The sequence below is a fragment of the Rhipicephalus microplus genome, chromosome 1, assembly GCF_043290135.1.
Source record: "Rhipicephalus microplus isolate Deutch F79 chromosome 1, USDA_Rmic, whole genome shotgun sequence".
Classification (NCBI taxonomy): domain Eukaryota; kingdom Metazoa; phylum Arthropoda; class Arachnida; order Ixodida; family Ixodidae; genus Rhipicephalus; species Rhipicephalus microplus.
This window is the reverse complement of record NC_134700.1, coordinates 152338261-152357057: the sequence shown is the minus strand read 5'-3', so window position 1 is coordinate 152357057 and position 18797 is coordinate 152338261. Positions and strand designations below refer to the sequence as shown.

At 43.5% G+C, this 18797-nt stretch overlaps 1 protein-coding gene across 5 annotated transcripts in view; it reads left to right on the top strand.

Moving 5' to 3' along the window:
- The window catches only part of LOC119178718 (anillin-like), a 48199-nt gene that overhangs the window by 9195 nt on the left and 20207 nt on the right, over window positions 1-18797 (top strand). Inside the window, exons 5-13 of one of the 5 annotated variants that reach the window (XM_075887503.1) lie at window positions 2856-2981; window positions 3765-3842; window positions 4338-4429; window positions 5561-5797; window positions 8281-8565; window positions 10076-10225; window positions 10928-11170; window positions 13465-13600; window positions 18270-18410. In XM_075887503.1, the coding sequence (XP_075743618.1) occupies window positions 2856-2981; window positions 3765-3842; window positions 4338-4429; window positions 5561-5797; window positions 8281-8565; window positions 10076-10225; window positions 10928-11170; window positions 13465-13600; window positions 18270-18410 (1488 nt within the window). Of the gene's footprint in view, window positions 1-2852; window positions 2982-3764; window positions 3843-4337; window positions 4430-5560; window positions 5798-8280; window positions 8566-10075; window positions 10226-10927; window positions 11171-13464; window positions 13601-18269; window positions 18411-18797 lie in introns of all 5 variants that reach the window. The other 4 variants (XM_075887504.1, XM_075887502.1, XM_037429957.2 and 1 more) reach the window with 4 other exon arrangements.

Sequence of the window (18797 nt, the reverse complement as noted above, 5' to 3'; positions counted from 1 at the left end):
TTAGCAGAGCGGAGCGCTTCCAGCACATTCTGCAGACGCTTCAGGTGCTCCTCAAAGGTGGCAGAAAACGCGACATCATCCAGATGAACTAGGCACATGTGCCCCTTTAGACCGGTAAGAACTGTGTCCGTCATTCTCTGGAATGTCGCAGGTGCAGAACAGAGGCCAAAGGGAAGCACTCTGAATTCATATAGGCCATCCGGTGTAACGAAGGTGGTTTTTCACGATCTCGTTCATCAACTTCGATCTGCCAGTAACCGCTTTTCAATTCTATCGATGAAAAATACTTGGCCCAATGCAGTCTGTCGAAGGAAGCGTTGATACGGGCAGCAGATAGATGTCTTTTTTAGTCACGCTGTTGAGTTTCCTGTAGTCCTCGCAGAAGCGCAGTGATCCATCTTTTTTCTTCATGAGCACGACCGGAGATGACCAGGCACTCTTCAAAGGTTGGATAACGTCATCTTGCAGCATCTCTTCGACTTGAGCATTTATCACGTCACGTTCCTTTGCCGAAATGTGGTAAGGGTGTTGTTTTATGGGCGAGGCGTCGGTATACGTAATTATTCGGTGTTTGGCGATCGGTGTCTGACGAACCTTCGAGGTGGACGCGAAGCACTCTTTAAATTGATATAGCAGTTCACGTAGCTCAGTCTGTTGTTACGAGAGGGTCGAGTTGACATCAACTTTTGCAAGTGGTGAAGTCGCGTCGCTTGGTGTCGGTCGAAGCCCGTCGTCGGCTGATGTAGATGCGAAGCATTCAGAAACCTCTGAGATGGGGTAGGCGAAAGCGATGGTGGTGTCACGTGTTGTAAAAGGCTTGCATAAGTTTGACTACTGAGCTTAAGGTTGCGGGACTGAGTCCAGGTCGTTGTGGCTGTTTTTTTTTTTTTTTAATGGAGGTCAAAATTTTTGTGGCCTGTCTGTACTTACTTTGTACTTACTTTGAAAGAAGTGAGTACACACAGGCACTGACTAACATGGTTTTCAGTCAGTGCTGTGTTTGTGTCTTCTCGTCTCCGTCCTGTTCCAGCGCTGTTTCTTCTTTCAAAGTCAGTATGTACCCACCAGCCCAATTCGAGACGTTAATACTGTGTGTACTTTGCAGAACATTGTTGGCGCAAACTTAAAAGATGAAAGAAGAGACTCGGAAAAGCGCACACTCGCAACTGATTTTTATTAAACCGAAGCTCGTCTTATAAACCCTCACGCATGCGTACAACCACAAGAAGAGACCAACCAACTATAATCACAATCTATCAGATAGAAAATCAAATTTATTATCATACAATGACAGAGATGGAACATTGATACAATGTTCGCCAAATTGTCTAATAAACATTGCCTCTGCCAATTCACGTGCCACTTTGTCTTTGCTTCTTAGCAATATTCTCGTACGGTGCAGTAGCGGTTCACACGAGCATTCCTTACAATGATGCGGCAAATGCGAACCCGTGCCGTTTCTCATTGACAGTGCACGTTCCCTTAAGCGATCGTTTATACAACGGCCCGACTGGCCAATGTACACCTTGCCACAACTGAGCAGGATCAAGTAGACAATGCCTACTAAACAATCCAAAAACTTCCTTTCGTGCTTCTTTAAACAATGAGCACTTAATATGCCACACCTCTTTTAAATTTCGTCTTTCTTTCGTCTTTTAAGTTTGCGCCAACGATGTTCTGCACAGTTACAGACCAACTAGCCCGAGAGCATACGTTACTGTGTGTACTTATATTTTGATGCACATAAAAGAACTTCAGGTAGTAGAAATTTGTGGAGCCTCTGCTACGGTGTCCCTTACAACGTGGCACCAACTCATGTAACTAGGCTGGTGTGAACTAGCTAGTGCTTTGTCGATGAGAAGATGCTAATTAATAATAATAATGTAAATTATGCTCAAAACGAATGCTATAATAATTTATATTGTCTATATTCTAGAACTTTTGACACATGATGCCAGTCACTGAGGTCATTAACGTAAGATTTTATTGGCCACCATACTATAACTAATAGGCTCAGGTACGTGGACATTAATGCCATGAAATTAAACCTGATGCCACTTCAACCTGTAAATGAGAGGTGTGCCAGTGCAAAAAGTGCATGTTAGGGGCCTCAGTGTTGCATTTGTTCTTTCAGAATGCTCACACTTATTCATTGTCTTCTTGAGTCTCACTTTCCCAACAGGACTTTCATTAAATCAAAACAAATTTTTAAACATTAATTTGCTGAGCCATAATCTTGGTCTGAAGAAATGGACATGGGCCGGGCATGTAGCGCGTAGACAGGATAACTGCTGGTCATTAAGGGTAACCACCTGGATTCCCAGAGAAGGCAAGTGGGTTAGGGGGAGACAGAAGGTTAGGTGGGCAGATGAGATTAAAAAGTTTGCGGGTATAAATTGGCAGCAGCAAGCACAGGACCGGGTTAACTGGCGGAACATGGGAGAGGCCTTTGTCCTGCAGTGGACGTAGTCAGGCTGATGATGATGATGATGATGAATCTTGGTCTTGCTGAATTCTAGGGTAATACTTCGGTTACCTACATTCTAAGGCTGAGCCTTCCAGCTTAGCGAGGCTCAGCGGTAATTATGATTCACAGTCAAATCTGAAGCGGCGACTATGCCTTACCTTGTGATACTCTGCTACAGTCTGTCAAATGCCATATTGTACACTGTCTTCCACTCTTAGGGGGAAGCTTGGCAATGAGCGACTAGATAAGTCAGACCCTGTAAGGAAATTGAGTACAGTCTTTACGAGCTGCTGACTGCTAAATTCTTGTTGCTACGATAATGTTTACATGACATCAGTGTCTCAGGTCTGGTTGCCTGGTTATTTTTGATTACCATGATTGACAGCAGTGACACCGCCTCCAGCTGAAAACCGAGAAAAATCGCTTGCTAGGCCTGGTACTCCCAAGAAGCCAGAATTGCCGGGTCTTGCCATTATCAAGGAACCTGCTGGCAATACTCCTGCAATGAAGACAGGTGAGCACTTGGATCCTGTGTGGACCTTTTCTAAGTGTTCCAAGCAGGTGCAGTAAGTCCTGAACTTGGATATTGTCACAAGATACAATGTGTTTTAGTCTTGATTCACGGTTCAACAAAACAGTCCGGCACGTGAATATAGACAAAACTTTATTTTCTCCTTGCTGTGGTCAAGGACCAAAGGTAGGTGGGGGTCAGGAGACTTGTTACTGCAGAGCACTCCCTCTCCACGTGGCATCATGTTGTGATGATGAAGAATCCAACAACCTAGGTGTTAAAGAAGCTTAACGTTTTACTGGGGGAATTAGTGCCAAGTAAAATACTGTACTCTGAGTAAAACATTGATGAGCGCAGTTCTTAAGCTTAGAAATTTCAACTACGAATTTAACCTGACAGCTATTTAGAATACAAGCCATCATGCACTTCATGCATATTTAAATTTACGGTATAGTCACCAGCGCTTGCGTAAACTCTCAAATTCACTGTACAATTTGTGCCATGCATGCAACCTGATCAAAATAATTGTGAAAACATTGGAAAAGCATCTGATCCTTCAAGGACAGCTTGCACCAGAATATGCTCAATGCGTTTAGTGTCACAGGCAAAGCAATAAAGCCTGTGCAATTCAAAATGCTTTCAATGCCTTAAAGAAAAAAGTGAAAGTGTCTGAAAAGAACTTCAGTTTCAGTGCTTTGCGTTAAAAGGTTTTTTTTAACTTAATAAATTTCGTATCACACTTCAATTGAAAGCTCCTTTATGGTCATTTGCTGTGCCTCCTTGCAGGTTCCGAAGAAAATGGAATAGCTGTGGACACTGACAATGCCGAAACTATTCCCGATGCTTCAGCAGCCCTTCAGCCTGGTATGCTAGATTTTGTTGGGGCTGAGCTGGAGAATCTTTAGCTGTAATACAGACATCATTGTTTGCATGATAGAATAAGTATTGCATCATCAGGATAGTACTTATTGGGGCTTTTATTACTGTAGGCACTGATAGTAGCTAATAAAAAATTACTTCATAACCTTTGTCGTGTGAAAAAGTTAGCAAAGAAAGTACAGCTGTTTTGTTTGCTGCTTCATTATTGTATTAGAAAGTGTGCTTGATGATACCACCTCCTCCAGCTCCTTCTTTCCTTGTAAGCATCTGGTAACATTAAAACCGTAGCGTAGTGTTATATTGGAGTGTATAAATTTAGGGAATAATTTGCAGAAATATCGGTAAATTGTAATTGTGGCCGGTATATCTATAGAATTGGCTGGCTGCAAAATTGAATAAATGTGGTATTTTAATGTGTAGCAGTTCTCCAGCAGTGGCATGGTGCTTTTTGCCAGCTTGTACGTTTTCGTGATATTGCAGTTGGTGACTGTGAAGATGCGGACGATTCTGTTTTTGAAAATGGTTCTCTTTCTCTTCCACACGAGGAAGATGATGTTGCACATGAGGTGTCGGTGAGCTATTCTTTCCCTTTATTTATTTTATCAAAAATGTAAATTTGTCTTAAACTCAAGAACTTACTTGCATGTTGTGCCAGTATTAGAGCATTGCATTGTGCCACGATGGTTTTCTGCTGAGCGAGAGGTAAAAAAAATCTCATCTCGACAGCAGTAGCTACCTTAGGTCCACGGAAAAATAACAAATAGTTATAATCACCTGTATTTAACTTGAGGTTATGAAATTGTGAGTGACCTTTATAGCTTTTAGATTAATCTGAAGTGTCCCACATTTAGAGTCTTTTGTAACCCGTTTGGCAGATCTGGAATATATATCCCTATTACTAGTTTTCCAGAATAATGAAAAGTTGAACACAAATATACTGCCTTCACCTCCTGTCTCTTCTGGACTACAGGAGTTGCAGCTTGTCATTATGAGAGGAATAAATCTGGTAACTGATTTACGTGGAACACTTCAAGAAAAACACTCATTGTACTCTGCCAAGAATGTTCTAAAAATTGTAAATGTTGCCACTGCATTTACTTCAGAAACAGCCACCCAATCGTTGCCATGTTTTGTTGATAGCGATGGCTGCGTCTGTAAGGATTTGACTAAGCAGCATTTGCACACACCGGATTTACCTGCATTCTTGAAGCTTTTGTTATGCATTCATGCATGCAACAATGTAGTTGTAAGTCATACTTTTTGTTCTAGATAGAGTAAGCCAGAAAGATGTACTAATGCACATGTAGTTCTTTGATGTGACAGCATTTCGTGGAAACCATTTCTGCGAGGTTGCTTTGGTATTGTTGTACCGAATTAGCAGTTATGTTCGTCCGTGTAGGTAGGATCCATCTCACTTTTGTAGCTGTGGTTCCCCCCTTTTTTGTGGTGGTGTTTTGTCAGACTTCTATGCTTCCAGCTGCGGCCAATTTTTGTGCATTCTATCTTCAAAGAGGTGATATTTATTGGGGCTCGGAATCGCAGAGAAAAGAAGTTACGTGTAGTATCGATACACTGTTTATTACAGATAAATGTAGACAAAATATCAAATAAAAATTGAAATGCTGCAATAGTTGGAGCACCCAGAACTAGTAAAATTAAAAGTTGGTACTTCTACCGATGTTTTTTGCCTGCATGTGTTTCAGACCAGCAAAGTTGCTACAATGTCTGAGAACTTTTCTGACGAAGGCATCTCACACAAAACTGTGGTTGCTCCTGAAATTGATGAAACTGTCACTGCTGCAAACAAAGGCCAGCAACCAGGTGCTTGGGAGGATGATGGTCAAACTGAAAAGGCCAGTACAGCAATGTTATTAAAAACTGAAACTGCACTTTCCTCAGCCACACCTTTGAAAACTGAAACACTCCCTCCAGCTGAAGCTGTAAGTTCCGGATCTTTCCTTGTCTTTCTGTACTGCATTTACAAATGTGCTGATCTTGCTCACACAGATGCGCTGCCTACGTGTTGGCGTCTAATCTGTCGGGCTTTATATGCATTGCTCCGTGATTAAGACATGTATATTTCAATGCAACGCGTTTGCATGCTGGACAAAAAAATGAAAAGAGAAAAAAAAAAGGAAAACCATTTTGCAAGCATACTTTGTTGCAGTGCAGCACTTTTATATTCGCGCTTCACGTGTTGAGTGTTGAGGCATCCCGGCTGCGGCGGCTGCATTTCCGATGAAGGCGGAAATGTTGTAGGCCCGTGTGCTCAGATTTGGGTGCACGTTAAAGAACCCCAGGTGGTCGAAATTTCCGGAGCCAGCCACTACGGCGTCTCTCATAATCATATGGTGGTTTTGGGACGTTAAACCCCACATATCAATCGAGTGTTGAGGCATTGTGTAACAGCAGACTGTAAGGCTAGCTCGGCAAAGAAGCCTGACTATTTTGTAAAGCAACACGAAAGCAGGTTATCTATTCGAGCAGCGATCGGTATCAACAAAATACTGTTCTCAGATTTGCAGTATAGTGAAGGCTAACCATTATTCCACGTGTCGTTAGCCCTTTCAGTTGTATTGCCCGTTGTATGCATGTGAGCCTGTTTTTTTGTTTTTGTCATGCATAGTTCACGAGGTATCTGGGATGAATGCTAAACATTTCACTGCTTCCTCGTCTTTGTCACACACGCATGCTGTACAGCGGGGGATTTTTTTTCTTTACGGGCTACTGAATTATTGGATAAGTGCATGCTATTTTGTGCGACTGCAGTCACCCATTTATGACATTGGTGCCAGTGATGCATGTTGCATTGACAGGGTGTCCGCGCAGACTTCTTGTTTATGCACTCTGGAGACACTGGCATTGTAGGCATTGTATGCTTCCTCCACACATGTACATTATTGTGATCATCATTCATTTCTCCATCTATCCTCATCATCTGTGGGTTTCTTCGTCATTGTCATCGTGTCTGTGGCGCTTGTTAGCTTCATAGCTAACAACCAAACAAATATTTCAGCCAAGAGATCATTACAATCAAAGCAGGAACCAGTGGCTGGAAAAAAAATTAAGGTTACTGTGAGCTGTCCGATCGCCACGAACGTTTTTTATTGAATTACTTTCGTGACCTAAAAAACTTTCAACGTATCTTTGCACTTTCAGTAAAAACAAATTAATCATGCTATTATATAAATGCGGGAAAATTTCTGAAAGCAGTCACTAGTCAATGCTTGGATTGTCTCAGAATGCTCATGTTTGCAGAAACTTATTTGAAAATCACTGAACAGGTTAAAAAAGCTATCCCCTGGCTGACGTGGCACCCATCTGCTCCAGTGATATTCCATTTTTTACAATCGTAATCTATGAAATGTTGAAGCACATTCTTAAAGGTTCTCATCAATTTTTACAAATGATGTACTTGGTTTTCTGATGCTGTTCAAAAAAATAAATTACAGGGCCACTTTAAAACAACCCTGTCACATATGTCTACTCTACATCAGGCAACAAAGTTGCAATAGCTAAATGTAAAGGTCAGCACCACTTTTCTGTAGAAGGTTTCTTAGCAGTTGGTGCTGTAGAATTTCCCACCATTTTTTTATGTGCCGTTGAATGTTTACAACAAGTAATGATATGTCATACACTGAGAGTTGTAGAATGTCACTCTTCGGCAATACTAGATAATTTAAATTATCTTGACAATTAGAAATTGGGCGATGCTGATACCGAAACAAATGGGTTGCCGGAACTGCTTTAAATGCAAAGCAGCTTAGGGTAGACCTCAATCCGGTGTGCAGAGTGACCACCCTTAATGCGCATGTGTGTCCCGTTCCCCTCTCTTTCCTCTCCTATGCCCCCTCTCTCTAACCTCGCAAGGACAATGCAGGCAGCGTCTGCTAGTGAGTTTCTTGATTAAAAAAACAGACGGCTCGCGCTGCACAACCGTTCGCTGGCCACATGATACGTAGACACTGGATCTTGACCTCCAAAGTAGCGCCAGTGTGAGATTTCTCATTTGCGTTGTTGAACATCGCAGTGTGCGTGTTAACTAAAAGTGGACTGTGGGTCCCTGTGTCCAACCAGTCTTCGGTCTCTCATTGTTCATCAGCAGTGATTGGCATGTTCCAGTGAAAAACACCGGTCCATCACTGCGTGCTTTGCGCCTCCTCAGGTTTCTCTCCTGTGCAACGCTGCGATGAGTGCCAGCATCGACTTCGCTGCCAGTGCAAGCGTTAGCGCTCGCTGCTTCGCATCTACACATGGCTCCCTTTAGCGAGAGAGGATGTATTTTTTTTCATAATTTTTTCTGAGGCAATGAGGCAATTTTTTCTGAGTCATTGAGGCTATGCTAGCATTGGCTTCACATAAAAAGTAAGCTAATGAAACCTGAAAAATTTCTCTTGTGTGTGTGTGTGTTGTGAACTTTCAGCTTGATGAGGTACATGGACAGAAGTTGAGTGTTTCACACGCGTCGAAACATAGTGGTGCGGAAGGTTATTCAAGTGGACCAGACACTGAAAACAACACAGTTAAGGATGTTAGTAGAGTCCAGCAGTGCAACGTGAATAAAGAATCTGTGATGACGCCCGAGGAAGCGGCAGTGTTTGATGAAATTGACGACATCCTGAATGAGGCCATGGACAGTGAGTGCAGCGATACAAGTTACAGCTCCGCGCAGCCTGCGCTGCCGCAGCCCTCTTCGACCCCGCCTCGAGTGAGTGAAGACGTTCTGGCATCGTTTTCTTGCTTGCAGGAATTAGCCGCTTCGCTGACTTGTTGATTGAATAATGCGATTTTGTTCTTGGACAGTTTTAGTAATACAGCATTAAGCAATTGATTGGCCGGCATGACCACTGAGGGCAAGTGCTCACAGTTATCCATCTCCTCTGATTTAGCCTATGTGCACTTGGCCTGTGATGGCTAGACTGGCTTCTGTAGGTTTAATTTAATTGCAGTTTACCTTTTGAGGTCTACGAGTTAAGATAGGCTGTTCTAGATTTAAGTACTCGCACTGAAATACATTTTCCTATAACCTACTCTGAGAAAATTGCTATGCATTCTGAATATCCGTCTTCATGGTCACGCTGTGCAGCAGAACAAATGCAGTAGCTTGACTTGTCATTGCTGGAGTAAGTGGTAGGCAAAAGGACAGTTGTGTTTTAATAATGTTTGATAATTTCTTTTTTTTTTCTCTCTTAACTTACATTTGAGAACATGGAAGCAAAGTGTAGCAGCACTGCATGCAACCCTGTTTTCTGCACATTCCATCAGTGGCCATAGCCCAATTGCACGCAACTGCTTCACGCATACAAATCGAAACGTAAATTATTCGCATGTAGTTTCATTTATTTTCATAAGAGTGTGCACGCACGTTGATGCATGAAAAAATGAAAAGCTGCTCTATGGAGACACAAGGTAACAGAAGGCAGGTGTTGGGTACATAATACTAAACGAATTTTGAAATGCATTGTGCATGCTAATAAAGCACGGCATGCCGAGTTTTTGGTTTTGTGTTGAAAAGTAATGTGGTCCTACCTGAGCTTTGAACACTGCTGTGTTTTTTAGAAGAGCTCTGCAACACTTCTTTAAGTAATCATCAAACGGCTTCATTGAAGAAGTTTATTGCCTCGTGGATCGACCGAGAAAGAAATTCTTTAATTTGTCAAGTACGAGCACCATTGCAGGGATTCGTTGAATGTGTCAAGCACTTTATTCCTCTTACCATTCCAGTGAGTGTACTGAAAGCTATGTATAAGAGGAAGGGGAGGGCTTGACTATGGGAGCTAGAAGTTGTTTGTTTTTAAGTGTGTCATGATCTTGAGCACTTTCTTTCTACTTTATTTCAAATTCCTGCCATACCTTCAGTGTGATCACGAGCAAGCGTGCAGGCATGTTGTGACATTCTGCGGCTGCTACGGTATCCGCACCTCATCACGCTCTAATCAACCAATGGCCACGGACTTTGTATATATGGCACAGTCATTTGTGTTTACGACATCATTTGTCAAGAGAAGAGAGAGCGTTTTCTGGCAGCACTTCGAAAATTATTTCTAATTTTCAGGTCACATGGCGCACTGTGCTCGACTCGCGTTCTCGCGACAAACTCGACTGTAGGTCTTTCAAGATTCATGTTATATTAGGCTTCCTCTTACACTTGCTTTTCTTCATCAGATAGGTGCATAACTGAGTGCCTTATGATTGACCAATGCCTCTTGCAATTGCAGAGGATTGCAATGGACTGTGTGATGTTGCTGGTTATGGTGACTACAATAGCCAAGAACAAATTCTACTCCGGCTACTGGGGATTTCATGGCAGCTGTATCACTTACAAACTCCAGCATGTGCCTTTTCGGGTAGTTTCATCAGTGGTACACGTATGTTTGAGAGCCTTTTGCAGTCTATCAGTAAAAGTGTTCGGACATGAACATTAGCAGCAATTTGTTCCAAACGCTGTTTATGACCGTGGCTCTGTAATCTGTTTGCCCTCATGCCATGGTAGCCTTATGGCTAAGGTCTTTTGCTGCTAAACTCAAGGACATGGTGCCTACTGCCGGCTATGGTGGCTGCCTTTCTACTGGGTTGATATGCAAAAAGAAAACCCTTTCACTTGGGTTTATGTGAACATTAAAGAAGCACATCAGTGCCCGAATTAAGTTATTCCATTGTGCTCAGCTGCTGACGTGAAGGTTGCGGCATAGAAATCTTGGTGCGGCAGCCGCTTTTGATAAAGGTGAATCGTTTGAGGCCCACTTGCTTAGATTTGATTGCAGTTAAACATCAGATGATCAAAGCTTCTGGAATACTTTATTATCATATTGTGGTTTTGAGATGTTAAAACCAAGCAATTATTCAAATTATCTACTATTATTCTCCGTGGCATTCTTTCTGAATATATCATGGTTTTAGTGCATACAAGCCCTGAAATTTAAACCCATTTGCAATAACCAGTAGCACTTCTGCTATAAAGGTAGAAATGTCACGTAGAAATTGAGTCTCTCTTGATTTCAAGCAGAACTGTTCAGATGATAGTCTTTCATGCCTTCAGGCCAAAATGGCTTTGTTGCTTCCGTTTTAAGAATTCCCACGCAACTGTGAACCAGCTGTCCTCAAGTCATCTGATGTCTACGCCGAAACCTGCTAGTCCAAAGGCCTCCACCGGCCAGCACACAGCTGAGCTTCCACGCACAATCAGCTCTTTTCGTAAGCAGCAGCGTGATGCCACACCTCAGCAATGCCCGTTTGCGTTCACACCATCAAAGACTTCAAAGGATGCTGGTCTAGGAGAAGAGGACCAGTTATCTCTGGACAACAGGCTAAAGGTCAGTTTCATTCCAGCTTTATCACTGATATTTTTTTCGAATTCGCTCTTTAACTTTACGTTGTTCTTGAAAGAAGCTGGGCAATTGTACAGTGCCAGTGTACGAGAATCTTTCAAAACGTCAATGTATTTTATTTGTCTTGTTGAATCACGAGGATTTGCTGTGTACACTTTAAAAACATTCCTTTTTTTTGTCACACAATAATTGTCGTCTGTCTTGCATGCCCTTTTTTGCTATAACGCTGCATACATGGTACTTCTGATTGCGTATGGTGTGAATTCCACATCGCCATGGCATGCAATCTTGATAGAAAGTGCCCAAATTTCGAGAAAGGAAACACAAGCGAGCTGGATGAACAGTAATGTCTGACAAGATGCTTCAAAGGATACGACAGCTTCTATAATGTATTTGTAATGCCATTTTCATCAACACAGTCCTCATCAAATTCCAGCTTCTCTACGCATGTATTGTCAGGGCCTTTTTTTACAGGGACAGCAGTTATGAGATTAAAACTCGGGTCACGCGCGGTGCCGTAGTTGTTCGCCGCCAGTGTCTGTAACCACTATCCCAAAATAAGAAAAAAAAGAACCTTGTACCAAGGACACAGTGGGGCTCAAACCCAGATCCGCTGCGTGCCAGCCCAGTATTCTATCCACTGAGCCATGCCGGTTCTTGGGAATTGTTTGCAAACTTGCCTTAGGAAGGCTTGATGTTGGGAAAGGAATCGGTTAATATGAGTAATAAAGTGTTTTAGAACAGCAAAAAAAGAAAGAGGAAACGCACAATGCAAATATGGTAAAGAGTGGGTTATCCAATGCTCCAACCCATTACAAAAGCTTGTTTTTGATCACCCATTAACTGTGTTGCATACCCACTTCAGACATGATTCCTCATCGTCGTCAGCAACTGCATGAACGATTGGCACGAAATTCCTTTCAAGCATTCAGTGGATACGCTTCTCAGAAGAATGACGAAAAATAGCATAGTGAATGCTGGTCCACTACCCAGAATTCATCATTAGTGCCGTAGTGGGTACCCAGCAAGTGTGCTTGCAGCAGTTACCCAATGAGTGTTTAGAAAAAGCTCTGAAAGGGGCCGCTCTTCTAGTTTTCGCTGTGACTGTGCTGTACTTTCCGCGCAGGCCTGGCGTTTTTTTTTTTTTTTATTCGTCATCATCAGCCTAACTACTCATTGTAGGGTAAGGGCCTTTTCCATGTTACTCCACTCGACCCGGTTCTGTGCTTACCGCTGCCATGCTAAACATGTGAATTTTTTAATCTCATCAGCCAACCTAATGTTCTGTCGCCCCCTCACGCATTAGCTGTGCTCGTCAAGTCCAGCTAGCTACCCTTAATGACCAGTGGTTATTAATTAAGAGAACTTTTTTGTCTGTGTAGTACCATGGTATATATGACTTTAACAGAAAGTTTGGAATCTTGCGATATTGAACAGGCTGATGCATGTGCATGATGGACCCCTACATCCGTAATTCAAGCAGTCATTTCAAACAGTAATTCAGGGGCTGGTACTCATTGCAGTGGAGCTGTCCAGTTGACTTCTCTGCTGAAGCTTGCCATGTAATCACTTCGCGATTAGGCGAAAATAGAAATTTGAATTTGATCTCTTACACAAGCCAGCATCCTAACAGTGTATGAATAACATCTGCGCACCCTGTCTTCCACAGCAGCATGAATTATTCAGCTGCTACACGTTGCATTGCGGAAGATTGAGAATCACTATGCCGCCAAATATAATAATAAAACCTGATGATTAGCAGCTCGTAAACTTTATACTGCTAACATGTTTGTCACCTTTATTTGGCAATGTTTGCGGCACTCGGCTACTGACCCGAACATTGAGAGTTAGATCCTGGCCTCGGCGGCGCATTTCAATGGAGTCAAAATGGTAGAGGCTTGTGTACTGTGCAATGTACGTGCATGTCAAAGAACACCAGATGGTCAAAATTTCTGGAGCCCTCCACTATGGTGTCCCTAATGATCATATGGTGGTTTAAGTATGTTAAAGCACAGATATTGTACTACGCCTTTATTTTGTAATTGCTATGAATTTATTTTTCATTCCTTAAATTAGCACATATGCATCATGTACAAACATACAACTTACTCTTGTTTTCACTTTATTTACAGGCCTTATACAAGTTCTACATGTGTACCATGGGCATACAAACTTCATTGCTGCATTGTGAACTGCATAAACATTGTGTAAAGTAAAGCAATGCGTATTTTTTGTTGCTGGTACCATTTACCTGTATTGCATTTTTTTGTTTATTGCAGGCCCTACAGGATAATGTTCTGGCCCAGCAAACAGTCATAAGTCAGGCCACCCAGGCTCTGAACCTCTGCCAAGCATCAGCAGAGTTCCTTGGCTCAGCTGAGCAAGTTGAAGGGGAGAAGCTTCTGCTTATTGCAAGTAAGTGTGGACTGACATTACTAGTTGAATGAGCATATCACTTGTTTCGAACAGCGCTATAGGATAAGTTAATGGAGAGTACCTTAGTAACCTGTGCTTCGCCGATGACATTGCATTGCTGAGTAACTCAAGGGACGAGTTGCAACTCATGATTGCGAAATGAGACAAGGAAAGCAGAAAGGTGGGTCTTAAAATTAATCTGCAGAAAACGAAAGTAATGTACAACAACCTCGGAAAGGAGCAGCGCTTCGAGATAGGTAATAGTGCACTTGAAGTTGTAAAAGACTATGTCTATTTAGGGCAGGTAATAACTGCAGAGCCTAACCACGAGATTGAAGTAACTAGAAGAATAAGAATGGGGTGGAGCACATTCGGCAAGCACTCTCAAATTATGACAGGTAGTTTGCCACTATTTCTCAAGAGGAAAATATATAACAGCTGTATCTTGCCGGTACTTAGCTACGCAGCAGAAACCTGGAGACTTACAAAGAGGGTTCAGCTTAAATTGAGAACAACGCAGCGAGCAATGGAAAGAAAAATGGCAGGTGTAACCTTAAAAGACGAGAAGGGAGCCAAGTGGATTAGGGAACAAACGGAGTTTAAGGATATCATAGTTGAAATCAAGAAGAGGAAATAGACATGGGCCGGGAATGCAGTGCATAGACAGGATAACCGCTGGTCATTAAGGGTAACTAATGGGATTCCCAGAGAAGGCAAGCGGGTTAGGGGGAGACAGAAGGTTAGGTGGGAAGATGAGATTAAGAAGTTTGCGGGTATAAATTGGCAGCAGCAAGCACAGGACCGAATTGACTGGCGGAACATGGGAGAGGCCTTTGTCCTTCAGTGGGATAGTCACTTGTGCTTGTCGTTGAGTGTTTCTTTACTTTGTGTGTGTGTTATTTGCGGCCAAAGCATGTCATTAAGCAAGTACCAGCTAGGCCAACAATCAGTATTGTTACAATATATTGGGACATAGTCAGGCTGATGATGATGATAGGATAAGGACTGCAGGATTGCTGAATGCAGTAGCACAAGATTTTAGAATCACTGGTGGTTGTGTGCACAGTTTAGTACAGTCGAGCCCACATATAACGGCCTCACTTAAAACAAACTTTCGCTTAAAACGAACAATATCCGCGTGACCGTGGAAATATACATTGGTTTAATGGCACGAAATCGCACTTTCAACGAACGTCTCCGAGCGCTGCTGATCGGTTACAGCGAACGGAGTCAGCGGTCTGCTGACTTCCCGGGAAACCAATTTCGACCACCGATCAGGCATCGGCGAGGTGCCCATACAGGGAAGTCGGCAAAGGTGCCGACCCTCCCCCCGCGCCCCTCTAGTTGCCGCTCTCCCCGACCGCTTTTTGTTACACACCCCTCCGTCTTATGCCCCCCCCCCCTCCCCCCCCTGCTACTCTGAGCACCCTGCATCGCCAGACGAGGCCCATGTTTTCACACTGCCACCGATCTTTCAAAGACGGGTCGGCCATCTACCCTTTTTTGATCGCTGGTACTGTCGTTGGCGTTGCCGGCCTGGAGCGACCAGACCATTTGCCTACATTGTCGGCCACCGACTGTATCTGACAGTCTGCGTCTCGTGCACGTGCATACGTTACCCCACCGACTCTGATAATTTGCGATTTGTTTCGTGTTTAGGACTTGTTCTCGCTTGCTTTGCACTCGTCTGCGTGCATGCGGAAGCGCAAAAATGGCTGTTAATTTGCGCGGAATGAATCGCAAAATATCGAAGTTCGTGATACCACGCAAACCCGCCGGCGCAACAAAACAATTTTTTGACCATGGCCACTGATTATTGCGAGTCTACAGGATTCTTGGGAGTGCAGCGATTCAGGCGGCCATGCATTCTTTCCAAGTTTTTCTACGTGCGAGTTTCGCGGACCTCTCAAGCAATCTACTCAACCTGCCTCTTTCCCGTGTGTTTTGGTTTTCAAGCTTGCCCTCCCGCCGCATTCTCCTCTCTCTTTATCGCAACTCCTTGCCTTTCTCTCGCAAGTCTGCTCACCCGAAGCCACCTAGCAATTTTTAGGAGGCTCTGGCTCGCCTCTCTTGATCACAACCCCTTCTCCACTGCTCCGCGACGCCCGCCACGCTGGCTCGAATTAGTTTCGTTTTTTGACTGGAAAATGGCCCAGAGCTACTCCATGTGTTCTGGCATGTGTTTCGTGTGTGGGCGTTTTGCTCGCTCTTGGTGTGCGTGTGCGGTCATGATGGCCAACGGGAGGACTAGCACGCTTTTTCATGCCTCTCAACAAAACGTCGAAAGTGTGGCCGCTTGGCTTGAGTGTAATCCGCACGTTAGGTCTGCGTTACGGAGCTCTTGCTCGTAGCTGTTGACCACCTGGCAGCCAACTTGCCGCTTTGGGCGTCTCGATATTCAGCTGTGGAGATGGTGAATATTTCATGGGCGGCGGTGATGGCTACATGCGCGCGAAACTGTTTTTGCGAGGCCGACTTCGTCGACATCGGGCCAGATGCCGAGCCTGAAGCTTCCAAACACGACCACTGCGGCGGCGATTTGTGGCAGTGCGTCGTCGACTCGGACCTGGGAGAGCAAGTGGGACATCTGTTGCGATGGTTTAATTACGGCCGATGATGATGCTGACACTGCAGAATCGTGCACGGATTTGGGCATAGTGAATGAAGTACGTAGCGAGAGCGATTTGGAGGAATCGGATTGCGAGAACGACGGAACATTGGAGCCAGTGCCTCATGCAGCTTATGCCACGGACCTCGGCAAACGAGCACCCTGTTGTTTTAGATGAACTCGAGACCGCCCTTATCGCTTCTGTTCTTCGAAGTACGTGCTTCACGGATTTTTTGAGGCAAAAAAAGTGTTTTCACTCGCAGCTTTTTTTAAAAGCTGTGTTTCATTTACCACGAACTTTGGGATACAGCGAACAAATGCCGCGTCACGCTCAGGTTCGTTATAAGCGGGCTCAACTGTATATCAAAGATAGCTGTAACTGTGCCAAGACTTGTGATCATCAGTTGATGGTACAGTATCTTGATTAATTTTTACAGCGAAAGCTGTTATGAGATCAGAACACAGGTCACGCATGGCGCTGTAGTTTTCCGTCATTGCCGGTGGCCGTAACCGATATCGCAAGAATTAAGAAAAAAATTGGTAAATAAAGGACACCTAGGACACAATGTGATTGCAGGTCCGCTGCGTGCCAGCCCAGTATTCTACCACTGAGCCACGCCGGTGCTTAAAACTCTTTTCAAAACTGGCCTTGGGCCCTTAAGCAGGCTTGATGTCAGGAAAGGAATTATGCTAATATGAGTAATAAAGCTTTTTAGGACATGAAAAGGACAATCGGGCATCGCAAAATGCGAATTGCATAAAGTGTGGGTCGTCCAGTTATCCAACCCATTTCAAAAGCTTGTTCTTGTTTACCTATTAACTGTGGTGCATACCCACTTCAGGCACAATTCTTCATGGCCGTCAGCCACTGCATACAAAATATTGCACAATGTTGCTAGCAAGTGTGTAGCGAATACCACACTTCTCTGAAGAATAATGAAGGATAGCGTAGTGAATGCGAGCCTACTACACAAAAATTATGATTATTTATGGCATAGTGGATGCACAGAAAGTGTGCTTGTAGCAGTTACTCAAAGAGTGTTAAGGAAAGGCTCTAAAAGGCTGCTCTTTGAGCTTTCGCTGTTACAGTGCTGCGAATTCCGTGGAAGCCTGGCGTTTTGTCAATTGCCTGCTATTGTGAAGTGCTCAGAATTCAAATTCCCCCTCACTGCTTCTCTGCTTTAATCTCGTGTTCAGAGTATTTTAGGGCACTAATTTTATCAATATAGTGAGATTAGTTTTTATTTACAAGGAAGTGTTTGCTTCATGAAACATTAAATGTCAATATTGAAATTAATGTCTTTTACCATGCATTACAATACATGGCTTACTCGTGTGAGTAACCCACACACAGTTTTAACATTACTTAACATGGTCAATTTAGAGTGCATAGCCTAAGAAATGAAGTGTAAGTTTTTAAGGGCTCATTTTCATCAATAGACACAGTCTTAATGAGAACTAGCAGACAATAATGCCAGGGAAAGTATAGGGGATGTCATTAGAAGTAATTGCAATGTAAATGTGAAGAAAGAGAAGTGGACGAAAAAATGGCTTGCCACCTGCATCATTCGAACTTGCGACCTTTGAATAATGTGTCCGAAGCTCTACCACCAAGCTACGGTGGCGGTCACCCTTAGTGCACTCTGTAGGGTGTATATGTGCATTTAAACGCAGGAGCTTCTGTCAGTGCCACTTGTTGCCATTGCAGCTAGTGTGGAACACTCTTCTTTGCCTGTATTGGCATCAGGTAGCATGTTATCTTATTATGGGATGGCAGCTGACTCCCTCGCATACCACCTCCTTAGAAAAGCATTCATTTCATGAAGGGCACGGCTTAAATATGGGCAGGGTGAACACCTAGGTTTTATATTCAGTCCCTGGTGCATCAGTTACAAGGGTGGGGGGTGATTAAAAATGATTTGGTGGAATTATTTGAAATATCAATTGGGTCAAAATAATGCGCTGTTGATCGGGATTACCTGTAGCTGTCAGACTTGAGTATTAGTGATCTACAATTCTCCTGAAGTTGAACAATTCTCTTGTTTTTGCCTGTTTATACAGCTCAGAAGCGGCTGGCCTACCTCAATGAAATCCAACGGCTCAAAGTAGGAGGAGACAATCCGGCAAGCGAGCTTCCCCGGGGTTCCTTGGTGGTCAAGAAGATCCGCTTTCCCATCAACAAGGATGCGCTGAAGTCCTCCAGTTAGTGTGCATCCCACTATCCAACAGTAGTTAACTCATATTGGTGCTTCCTGCTGCGCACATTGGTATGATGTACGTTGATAAAGTGTTTGAACCAGCAATGACATACAGTTTCCTGTTCCATTAGGTTTTAAGACAAGAGCGTTGAAGAGCTCGTTTCTCAGAAATTCCAGCGTCGGTGTCGTTGGTTGTGAGTGAAAAGTCATTTTATGCGTGACCGAGCAATCGAGAACAATGCAGATAACACTAATGATAAAAAAAATTCTGGGTCACAGTGGGGACCGAACCAGGGTCGTTTGTGTGGCAAGCGAATGTTCTACCACATGGCCACGCGTCTTTTTGTGAATACAGTGAAAATAACTTCCTGTGCTTGGTAAAGCAGTGAAA